Consider the following 12614-nt stretch of genomic DNA (forward strand, 5'->3'; position numbering starts at 1 on the left):
CATTCTTATAATGGCCTCTTTTGTGAAGCACCCGGGCTATTATTGCAGTATACACAGGCATGGAAAAAGCTAATACGGTCTGATGAGACTAACATATCGTTTTTGGTATCAACACTAAGGCCTAATGATTTTGCACAAGCCTAACACTGCACATCATTCTGAGAACACCATCCTTACTGTGAAGCATGGAGGTGGCCGCATCATGCTATGGGGATGCTTTTCTGCTTCAGGGCATGGAAAGCCTGTTAAGATAAGGAGCAAAATGGGTGCTGCAAATTACAGAGAAATCCTGGAATAAATGCTGCAATTAACTAGTGGGTGTGAAAACTAAAGCAAACAATTATTTCTGTTTTGTATTTTTAATAAATGTAACAATTTATAAAAAAAAATTTAACTTCAACATTAGGGACTTTTTTGTGTTGATGTGAAAAGTTCTAAGGCGGTGATACATTTTGAGAGGAACTGTATACATTCAAGTCGCTCTAGATGAGAGCATCTGCAAAATGACCCAACTACAAAACATTGACATGAATGAGAAAAACATTTAGTAACAAAATAGTTGCTGTAATAATATAAAACAAACTTTTAGAGGAAAATTTGGTATGCGTTCCAAATGGCATTCTTTCCTGTATCCTATTGATCCTGCTCAAGTATAGGGCACGGTATGTAATGTAGGCTGTCATTTGGAACATAATAGATTCACTGCACTAATGACAGCTCTAACCAAATTACTTCTTTCTCTGTCTCTGTCTTTCTCCCTGTCTCCAAAGTCAGCAGTCATCACGTAGAACAAAGACAACATCTCAGTCAGTAAACGTGCTGAATTTCCACTTTATCAATGTGGGTTGAAGACCGATAATATTCAGCAGCCTTGGAAGTTGCTCAATTGTGCTGTTCCTTGGGGAGTGAGAGGAGGCTTTTCAACTGATCACTATCAGACTGCTAAGATACGCCATGCTTTGTGCTTCCTCTGATAATCTGAACATTGTGGTGTATGTTTGTCTGTGTGCGTGTACAGTATGTTGGATAACAAACGTACCTCTTCTAATAAATATAAAACATATTATTTTCCTTGGAGAACGGTAGTCTTGAAGATCTGTGGGCCTCGAAACAACCCTGACATACCAGAGAGTTGAATTGACTAAAATAAAAGTATGTACAGTGTTTTTGGTCTACAAAGTTCCACAGGGATTAATACATATTAAAACATCTTAATTGAAGCAAGGCAGATGGGATATTGTTTTTGATTAATCGGTCAACCTTAAACACCCATCAACAAAGGCATTTTATCGCATTTGCGAGCGGCCTGTGCAGGCAAAGCTTGTTAAGGAAAACAAACACCCTTTAGCACTCAGTCAAGCTTACTCAGCAAATTTGTTTCAGGGGGTGGGGGCAGGGGGGTTCAGAAACATGGAGGCTTGAAAAAAAATGTACATGCCCCCAGGTAGACACAAATAGTGCCTTGATACATTTCAGACTAATCAGCACAAGATGTTGCTGCTATTTCAGGATATATTTTCAGCGGAGGAGACAACGGAAGAACTCCTTGGAGGTAAGAGGGAAACAGCTGGCTGTTCTTGCCCCAGTTTCCACACCTGTTCTAAGGGGTGAAGGGACTGGAGAGGTGGGAAGGCCAGCCAGGCATAACATGGAGGCAGAAAGGGACACTGGGTGCCATCGTCAGAAAGCAGAGCACAGATGGTATATAAAGGGGTACTATGAGGTTGAGACAGGGTGGAGCGATCTACATCAGCCTCTAGTGAAGACAACAGCATTTTAGACCCATTTAAGGCTACATTTATTGTGCCTACACTCGCGACCCAGTGGATCATCAGGATGGCAAAAACCGAATCATTGCTGGATGGGAAGGAGAGAAGAGTTAAGGAACGGGGGTTGGAATGCACAGCAGACGAGAGGTGACTGGAAGATGGATGGATGATGGGAAGAAAGAGTAGGGAGAGAGTATAAACCTGCCAGTCATACCGAAATACATGCTATACCCGGTCCATCACAGCTAAGATACATATTTTTTTTAAAGAAGACGGACAGTGCATTCAATATCAGTTTGCCTTTGGCATTAAATCCAGTTTTGGGCCTTCCTACATTCAGAATTCTTGTGGCACACACATAAAAAGCAGTGCTTAATTTTCCCATTTCATGTCTGAACCATTTAATGGAACTGCTGCATCAATACTGCATTAGGACAATGCCTGAAAATTATGATGCTAAAATTTTTTGTTTTAATTTCAAAAAGTATTTGCCATCTCAAGATTGCATTGTCAAAAATGATGGTCATAATCACTTAGCTCAAACATAAAGGTATATAGATAAACAGTGTGACATAATTTGAAACAGCAATGTGCATTATAAAAGGCTGAATTTCTCAGTTTACTAACCTCTAAGTAAATAATTGCTTGAAAGAAATCTCACTATCAGAATGCCATCATTTTTCCTACCTATTGGATTGGCAGAGCGTGTGTGAAATCCAAAAGAATTGCATTGGACGGAGTGTTTCACTCTTCTGACAGACTAACGTGTGGTTCTGGGCCGCCTGCTGTTTTGTAAGCTAGATGTGTTCATAGTGCACTTCTTTAAACCAGATCTCTATAGGCCTTAAAGAAAATTGTGTGTTATTTGTGATGCAGATTAGTTTACTAAGCACCCTAGACAGCACACATAAATTACACTTGTCCCTACTACCTATACTCAGTGAGATTGTCCCAGGAGAACTAACTAACAACAAATTGGCAGGTTTCATCATAGTTCACCAGTGCTTTTGCCAGGAGCTGTATCAAGTGCAGATTGCAAAACAGGGTGCAACTGCAGTAGAGCATGGTCTGACGAAGTCTGATGTTAGCTTAGCTCCAACCCTGGCACAGAGACAGACTCCACAGGTGAAACAGTACGAGATGCTATGGTCAGGGCAGACTGGACACCGGATGAGGTCCAAAACCTTGAAACTTTTAATTCAAAATTAGACCCTTTTCAGCATAGTCAGTCAGTTAGTAGATACATATTGCTCCCAGTCTTTTCAGAGTCTTAGATTTGGTTAAAGGTCCCTTTTGTGATTTCTGTTTACGTTTAAAAGCATTTCCTGTAAATGGATAGCTGGCTAGACTAACTAGCAATGTAAACAATGTCAGCTGACGGAGCTAACTGAGTGATTTAAGTGACTGACGGTAATATATTGCTGGTGCACAACCACATTTACAAACTAAACCTGGTGTATTCTACTACCTACTATAAAATTAACTGTATTTGGTTTGTGGGTCCCCTAGTGGCCAGGGGCCCTAGGTGTGGATTACTCACAAACCGGCATGGATGAATTAAGTCTGGCTCTGATGAATCAAAAAGACAAGCTGGAATAAGACAATTACCAGGTGATTTCAAAGGAATGGAAACATATTTTCATATTCATCGGCATTCCACAAAATGTATATTTGTAAAGCATCACTCTTGGAAATGAATATGAGAAGAAATTGAGCTGAAGGAAATCACAAGAAACAATGAAATTACTAAACCTAGTCAATTCTTAGAGGAATAAATCCCTCTCTACCTTTCTCTCTACCGCTTTCTTTCTTAATCTTTCAAATAAACAGACATGGAGAATGTAATATAGCAGCTTATCTCATCTGGTATTCTCCTGAGCAATCAGATAGATAGTACAGCCCTAGCTGAACAGACAGACATCAAAAAGCACCTAATCGCACAACTCTCAAGCCAACATCAAAGAGAGTAACACAATGTCCATATTAGGATATTCATATTCTCAGCAGGACTTGTCTCAGTCTTATTAGAACTGGCAGTCACATTGCAGACTAGCCGGTAGGAGACTCTACCAACATGTGGGTGTAGGCTGCAACAAGGTCAGAGCATCTTATAATCACAGAAACAGAACACAGTAGGCTTTCTGTTTCTGCTAGGAACTCTGACCTTCACAGCACACTATGTAAAAAGAAAAAAAACTATAAGATACTCTAAGATACCAGGTCTACACATTTGCGGATTTGCAATTTCCTTGATTTATTTGCCCATTATATGGCTCTTGGCAAATGAGAGAGAACAAATTGCAGTTTACTTGACAGGAGACTATAGTTGGAATAATTTTATCTGGGTTTTCTGGTCTTGGCCTTCAGGTTCCTATACTTTCATATTAAGTTGCATTAATTGTTATGTAGCTAACACCATATGAAATGTGGTAACAATATAGGAATCACTGTGTAAATACGTTTTTTGTAATTACACATTTATAAGTCACCTGTTAATTACAAAGATAACTAGTCATACCAAAATGTGACCTTGCTACATGCAACTTCATCAACTCAACAGGAAATAGCAGTGTTGAAAACCATTTATGTCAAAAATAAGTCAGTGCATGTATGCGGAATTAGACATTCCTTATACCAACTGTGTAATGAGTACTATCTGTTAAATTAATATGTAAATACTACAGTTACCAATGTGTGAGTTAGATAGTATAGCAATAAAACTTTTGGATTGTTGACACAGTTATTCCTGTGTTAATTACATATTAATTATCTCAATGACTGTTACTCAGCTTGTCAAACATAAATTAATTAGTAGTGGAGGATATTTTCACATTAAAAGAAATTAAGGAGTTCTTTGGTCCTTGCATAAATATAGAAACACTTGCTTTGTTTCTTTGTTGTTGCGCTGCTTGGTACCAGTGAGCTACTTTTGTCTTTGATAAACCCATGTGGAATTTAACACAGCATCATCGTGATAATCCTGACCCATCAAATTTACAGCTGACAATGCTAAAGCAATATCACCAAGTCAACACAACAACACCACAATGAATGCATGACTGCCAAACCATGATAAGAGACAAGCACTTACTGGTTCACTGGGGGCTAATGAATGAGGAATCTGTACCAATACCACACATTGTTTGCGAGGTTGGATCCAATTGGTTTAATGAAAGCTCGTACTCATCCTCTGTACCCCATATGAAAGTTAGTGTGGTTAACCTCAGGAAACACATACACAGAAACACACTATCAAGGTGTTAGATAGGTTTCATTGAACGTGGGATCTTTTCAAGTGACAGTTTTTGATTAACATAGATTTGTGTGTTAATCTGTGTGTGTATTTCAGGCTTCTGTGCCAGTGACAGTGTCATGGTGTCTCTCTGTCAGTGAATAGATGTTATTTCAGGGCACAATCAGGTGTTTGTACCTGAACATCTCTTTCTGCTCATGCAAAGTGAATGAATGGCCTGTATCAGAGACGAAGTGCCGACCTCAGTCCGGATCTACATGTAGTTATCATTAAAATAATGTTGGTACTCTTAGATATGAATTCTGGTCTAGAAAAAAAAGTGAAATAATTTAGTTGTCTTTGTATTCCCCTTGTTTTGCCTTTGAATGTTGCTGCAGAATCATGCCAGTTCACACATTTACACAAGCACTACAATTCAAATGTTTTCCATTAATTGATATTTTGATATTTTGAGTCATATTTGATCTTTTTCAGAGATAAGTCAGGAAAATGTTTGGGCTGTCTGTGTAAACGCTGCCTGAGATGCTTTCTGAATATGAACCAAGGAGTTGTGCTTGACATTGATGATGAATGTGAGTATTTCAGAGCATATGGTGGATTTCTGTTTAGATTCATTGTGATTCTAAGACAGAATCACACTCAGCACTCTAAAAGTAACAGACTCCCGCACTCTATCTACTTCAACTACTATCAATCATAATGAATGCTCCCCCAAGAGCTGACCCCATTTAGTCAAGGGGTAAATTGTTTGGTCGTTAGCCTCTTGGTTAACCAATATTTTAGAGTAAACCATCAAAATGATGTTTCAGTCTGAATACGGAAAGTATTTACACCCGTTCACTTTCTTCATATTTTGTTGTTATAAACTTAATGTTTGTATATTTCTGCCATCATTTTACACAGAATACCCCATAATGACTAAGCAAAAAATAAATCACGTAAGTATTCAGACCTTAAATTCAGTACTTTCTTGGTAATGTTCTAGCACCTGGATTTGGGAAATTTCTCCCATTGTTCCTTGTGGATCCTTTCAAGTCGTGCTGAAACAATAATCTTCACCCCAGCCTCAGGTCCTATAAGCTCTGGATCAAATCTTCTTTAAGGACCTGTCTGTATTTTGCTCGGTTTAACCTTTCCTCCATCCTGGTCAGTCTCCCAGTCCCTGCTACCGAGAACTGTATCCCCCAGTACTGGCCAGGTGATGAACGGCAACTTATTTTCACCAAGTTTAATGTTTGGCATTCGGGGCCCGATTTTGGTCTCATTCAGATGTGGCTTCTGTCCGGCCAAACTACCATAAAGGCCTGATTAATGGAGTGCTGCAGAGATGGTTTTCCTTCTGGAAGGTTCTTCCAGCTCTGCAGAGAAACTATGAAGCTCTGTTAAAGTGTCCTCTGGGTATATGGTCACCTCTCTGACAAAGGCCCTTTTTCCCCCAGTTATTTCGTTTTAACAGCTCTAGCAAGAGTTTTTGTGGTTCCAGTCATCTTCTATTTTAATAAGAGGGAGCCTACTGTGGTCCTGGGAACTTTCATGCTGTAGCATTTCTTAATATCCTTCCCCAGACCTATGCTCAACAATTAGGTCTGCACAGAGTTTCTTGGACTTCATGGTTTGGTTTTTGCCCTGACATTCACTTTGAAGTGTAGGAACTTTTATATAGACAGGTGTGTGTTTCAAAAATCATGATTTTTTTGGGGGGATGATCAAAGGACACAGGATGCATCTGAGCTCAATTTAAATTTTTAGGGACTGAATACTTATGTGCATGAGATATTTCAGTATTTAATAAAAAAATAAAATAAATGGCACACATTTCTTTGTTTAGTGGAGAAAAAAATAAGAAAAATGAATTAGGTCTTTAACACAATAAAAGGTTAAAAAAGTAAAGGATTCTGAATACATCCCGAAGACACTATATATCCTTTTTAAAATCTAGATAGCACCTTTTTTATAGGATTGTAGTTAAAAGCCACTGAAGCCACAGAAAATGCATGTATAGTCGCAGAAACTTTCCAGCTAACCATAATTTGGTGAAATAAATGGAGGTGCTCCACTGGGGCAGAGAGATGAGTTCTAATTGGTCTGACATGTCATGTGCTGTTGTTAACATGCATGTCTGACTTTATTGGTACTAAGACGGAATTTTGAAAAGATCGCCAGGGATTACTACCCCTGCATTTAGCTGGTGCTGAGGGAGATAGTTAAAAGGTGTTTTACTTAGACTTATATACAACAGTGAATCATTTGTCTATTCATATGGGTAAGTGCTATGGTAGCCTGAGTCTCAGAAAGATGTTTGCAATGTTAGCTTGCCTGGTTAGCAAGCTACCTGCATGATATGTATACTATTCATCTCAGAAAAGCTGTTTGCATTGTTACTTATAGTCTAATGTTGGCACCTAACGTTAAACCTAATGTTAGTCGGTTAGCATAGTTGGCTAGCCTAGTTACAGTGTTGCTTGTCATGACAATCTGTTTGTTTTGTAACAGTACGGTATGGTTTGGGGTGGGGGTTCTATATTTTGCAAGCCAGCACCCGTACATGTCTAAACAAAGGTCTATTATATTACAGTGATTATGTCATGATGACCCATTAGATTAGGCAGGTGTAGCTGTGTGTGACTTTGGCTACTGTCTACTCTGTGTTATGCATAGGCATGTTTTTTAGACAACAGACCCATCCGCAAAGCTAGATGTGACCAGAGGTGCCCCACCTGTTCACATATCCCACTATCTCAGCCAAATGTGCCAGGATAAGGCTTACGTGTAGAATGCATAAACATTGTCCCGAATTTGCATTTTTGAGATCAGCATTGAAAACCATTGGTTTGTTATTAGACTTCCATAGTCTGTTAAGCATATGGCCTCAGGTGCAGAGATAGGTGGGAAAAAGTCTTAATAGGGTGTGGATTCTGGATGGGCGTAAACAAACAAGACCTCTTGGAAGTGGGAAACCACTGAACTTGCAAGGCACGTTTCTTAGAAGTTGGCTCAAGCCCGCTTTACGTGAGTGAGCAGCAAGCTGAGACAGCCCGATGTTTGGCACATTTGCATGATTTGCTTTTATTCCCCTTAAACTCTAAAAAGGACATGGCCACAAATACAAATCCATGTTCTAATGCTTGTTTGTCAACCCACAGCTGATGAATGCCACAGTTCGAGGGGCAGCAGTGCAGGAAAGCAGCAGCATACTCATTTAGACAGTTGGAAACTGCATTCATTGGCCTCTAACCATTATGAAATAGAAGAAAGGCACTATGCTGAAACAAGTGCCAAATATTTCATGGATGCAGCAAAGCAGTGGAACATTGAACACAAATTGCTTTGTGGGTGTGTGAGAGAAAGAGAGGGTGCAAGTGTGCGGGTGTGTTAAAACTTGAAAAACATTGCTCAGAGGAACTAGGCCTAGCTTAACACTGGGAGCTGGAAAAGGTTATAAATTACAGAGAAATTGTATTCTATATAAACTGTGATGCAGACTTTTTTTTTTCTTTACCTTCCTATTCGGGTAGTTTATGTGGTCAATTGCAGATTGTTATTTTAATAGTTTGTAAACACTAACGTATAAAATAGTGTTCAATCTACTACCGGCATATGTTTACTAGAACAATAACAGGTTATACGATTTTATGGAGCCTTTCCAAAATCGGCAAATCTACGGAAAATTGCACTGCTTTCAACATAAGGGATGAGGGAAGTTACATATGAGGACAGGAGGTCTAACCAGTTGGTGAGTACTGTCCTCCAAAGGGACAGTGTGCGGTGTAGGGCGCAGAAATATCATTATTCCCATAAGATCCTAAAACCTCTGCTGAGAATAAAGTTAGGCTGTTGGATTTGGCTGATTTTGGACTACAGAAGTACACAATATCATCAGACAGTATTAACCCCCTGACAATAAATACATACATTATGAAAATAATCACCAATGATCCTACCTAATCACAGGCTCCATATGACCAGTGACTGTATGTGTTGGCTCCTTATACAATAATAATAGGATGATTGTTAATATAATACTAATAATATAATAGCATGGCACCTCGAGTCATTTGTCATATTTCATTATTGCTTCCCTTCCTTTGCCTTCCTCCCACGCCCTCCCTCCCTTTCTAAACACCGTCCTTTATTGGCTTCCTGCTCCTGTTCATATCTCAGAGGAGATGAGACAGTTATTATGGTCAGTTGGACAGAGGAGGAAAGATGTCAGCAGCCTCTTATTAGTCTGAGGATGTGAATGGAAAGACTTTAGCCTTTCTCTGAAAGACAGCTGGGCATATTAGGGAGGGGGGGGGGTCGGACTGTATGCTGGTGGCGGCTTAACAGGGGAAATGACGGGGTATTGTTAAAACCTGTCCCCTACAAATGAAAAAATGAGCCAGGGGAGGGATGCAAAACAAGCAGGGGGTTTGTGTGCATATGTGCATATGACAGCGTGGATGTGTACGAGTGTGCGTGTATGTGTGTGTGTGTGTGTGCGAGCGAGCATTTAGCTAACAATCAAAGCGCCCTCTGTCATCTTGCGAAATGGTGCCGGGCTGCAGACCTGAGATGATTAGAAGGCACAGGGCAGACTTAACAATCTATCCGGCCGAGTGGCACCGTCATCGTTACCAGTAAATGCCCAGGCACTAAGCCGCCGCGTCAGGGCTGGGCCAGGTACCTGCCTTTCATTTACAGGCAGACACAGGCCAAGAGACGGTGATTCATCCACAGCCCATTTGTGACTGTAAACCTGCGACAGGACAAAAAAGTTTGACGAGGTTTAACTTGACAAGCCGCCGTTCTGGGTTTTTCCTAGGCTCCTAATTTCTCCAATAAAAAAAGAATGTGCGACGTAGTGTACAGGGCGGCTTTTAGGACATAGCGCTTGCTCTAGTATCTTTCTGAGGTGCTTTGAGGTGACTCACTCTCTGTCCGCACACAGCAGGTTATGATGAATACCTACCTGCAGGCGTGCTGTGTTTTAATTTCATTTTAAGGATTCATCCACCAAAGGCTCCTGTGGCCCTGTTTTTCATTACCATGTAATCAATCTGTCCTAGGGAGATGTTCTTTTCGCTCCTCTGGGAAAAGTTGTAGATGTAAGGGGGATTTGAGGAAGTAAGGCAGTTCAGCTCTTTTTTTTTATAGAGACCTCCCAGGGAATAGAGACTTTCTTCTGTCTCAGAGAGTGTTTATTCTGTGGCCTAAGTGTGTGTATGGGTGTGTGTATGTGTGTGTTTGTGTGTGTGTGTCTATGTAATGATAGAGGAAACCGCGTTGCACCATGTTTTCATTATGAGGCTTCACCCCGGTTTTCAATCAAACAACACATACCTCCGTGATTCTACCAATCCTGACATGGGGCTATAAACTAGGCCAAAGTGGGACTTCATAAACATGTACTAAATAAACATGATCGACATGTACTCTGTGTACCTCTATCTGGGAGCTGTTGTCCGTGTCCTGGCTGTCCTCCGCTGAGATCAGGCCTGGGAAACCCCCCTCAGGCTGGTCCCGATCCTGGTCCTTTCCCTGACCCAGCTCTTGGTCCTGCTGGTCCTGGTCCTGGCTGGCCCTGTTGCTTTCCATGTTGCGTGGCTGTTCTGGGAACAGCCACCTTCTCCATCGGTGGCTGTACAGACTCACGTCCACCGCCACGTCTTCCTCAGCCAGAGGCTGCCTCTCCAGGTAGGAGTAGGAGACCCCTGTGGGAACCGAGAGAGAAAGGAGGAATTAAAATGGTTTATTAGGAGGAACAGGCTAGGTTTTGGTGCAGTGACACGAGGTAACTTAAAGAGAAATATAAGAAAAAGCATAATGCTGACTCACTGGTGTTCATTCTACCGTATACTGTGACTGCAACTAATCAGAGTTTATTAAAGTTTATTTTGGTTGTTTTCTGGTGTAACAGGTATAAGGTCACATTGACACAATCCTCATGGCAAGGAAACCTAACACATAGTGGCGAACTATTCGCATTGTTGTTTAGTTTGTAGAGCTTGCATCATCACTGATGTGGGTTTGATTTCCATCAGAGGTATTTAGTATGAATGCGCTGATGAAGTTGCTGTCATTTCACAAAACTATTATATAACACAAAAACATTAATATTTAAAGGTAGTCATTTCTAGACATACCAATATTTTTCCATGAAGTTAGTATTTATGGAGGACATAAATGACAAAAAATGTAATATATAATAATAATAAAAATAAATAATTATTATTATATTTTAATATACTTTAAAAATGAGTGGCACATTATTAAGAAGTATTTTTCATAATGACACTTCAAATTAATAGTATGTATTTTCCAAAAGCTTTTTTCATTACAAAATGATTTTAATGTTTCATTATTCCAATGACTTTTCCATAATATAAAATAAATCATACAACTATGTTAAAGAGTTATGTTCTGAAAAATATTTAATGATTTCTGCCACTTATTCTTTAAAAAAAAACAATATCAGTTATTTAATTAATTAAATATTTGCCTATTTGGTTCTCAGAGACCTCCAAAATGTATATTTATCATAATGTATATCCTATTTTAATCTTTTTGTGTGTGTTTTACTTTTGAACTAATATATCTAGTTGCCTGACCAGCAAAATGGCTTAAAATAATGGTAAATCAGTTAGTTTGGTTTGATATGCTAACTAGCTAATGTAATATCCAACTTCCAGTTTGACCAAAAGCCTGCAGTGTGGAGAGGGCTTTGGGCTCACTCATGGTTAAGCAGAATTAGCAGATGGCCTTGTTCTGAGAACAACGTCACCACCAATAGCAGACTCTACCATCACCATCATCAAAACTGTGCCTCCCTAACACCTTCCAAGCAGCTCTGAAACAAATAGTACTCAGCAAAAACAAAGAACCATCAGAAGCTGTCAAGACTACATACTTCAAGGCGTATGTTTGATTTGCATATTGAGGGGGTCGGGGTCAATGGGTGCCACCACTGTCACTCTTTATTAAGGGGCTCAAACTGACCTGTCTAATATTGGGGGGTCATGACACCCCCAAATATACACTCCTGATAGACTTTACTCTCCATGTTATTTCTCTTCAACTCATTTTAAATTATTTTTCTGTCTGTATACTTTGATCCAGTGGAAGTTTTTTAGGCATTCAAACAACTACAAGATTACAAATACTGTACAGTGCCCTCCACTAATATTGGCACCCTTATATTGGTAGATATAAACCAAATGGGCTGTGAAGAAGAAATGTTTTGCTGTTTATCCTCTTGGTCTTTCATTCAAAACATGATTATACAGTGGGGAGAACAAGTATTTGATACACTGCTGATTTTGCAGGTTTTCCCACTTACAAAGCAAGAAGAAATCTGTAATTTTTATAATAGATACTTTTCAACTGAGAAAACAAAAATCCAGAAAATCACATTGTATGATTTCTAAATAATTAATTTGCATTTTATTGCATGACATAAGTATTTGATACATCAGAAAAGCAGAACTTTCTATTGGGTTCAGGTGCAGTTAATACAGTTAATGAGTGGAGAACAGGAAGGCTTCTTAAACTAACAGGTCTGTGAGAGCCGGAATTCTTACTGGTTGGTAGGTGATCAAATACTTATGTCATGC

At 39.6% G+C, this 12614-nt stretch overlaps 1 protein-coding gene across 2 annotated transcripts in view; it reads right to left on the reverse strand.

The window, feature by feature from the left end:
- Positions 1–12614, reverse strand: part of plxdc2 (plexin domain containing 2) — a 124071-nt gene that overhangs the window by 66724 nt on the left and 44733 nt on the right. For both annotated transcript variants that reach the window (XM_013131176.4, XM_013131177.4), the window contains exon 2: positions 10447–10715. In XM_013131176.4, coding sequence (XP_012986630.2) covers positions 10447–10715 — 269 coding nt within the window. The remainder of the gene's footprint in view (positions 1–10446; positions 10716–12614) is intronic.

The sequence above is a fragment of the Esox lucius genome, chromosome 21, assembly GCF_011004845.1.
Source record: "Esox lucius isolate fEsoLuc1 chromosome 21, fEsoLuc1.pri, whole genome shotgun sequence".
NCBI lineage: Eukaryota > Metazoa > Chordata > Actinopteri > Esociformes > Esocidae > Esox > Esox lucius.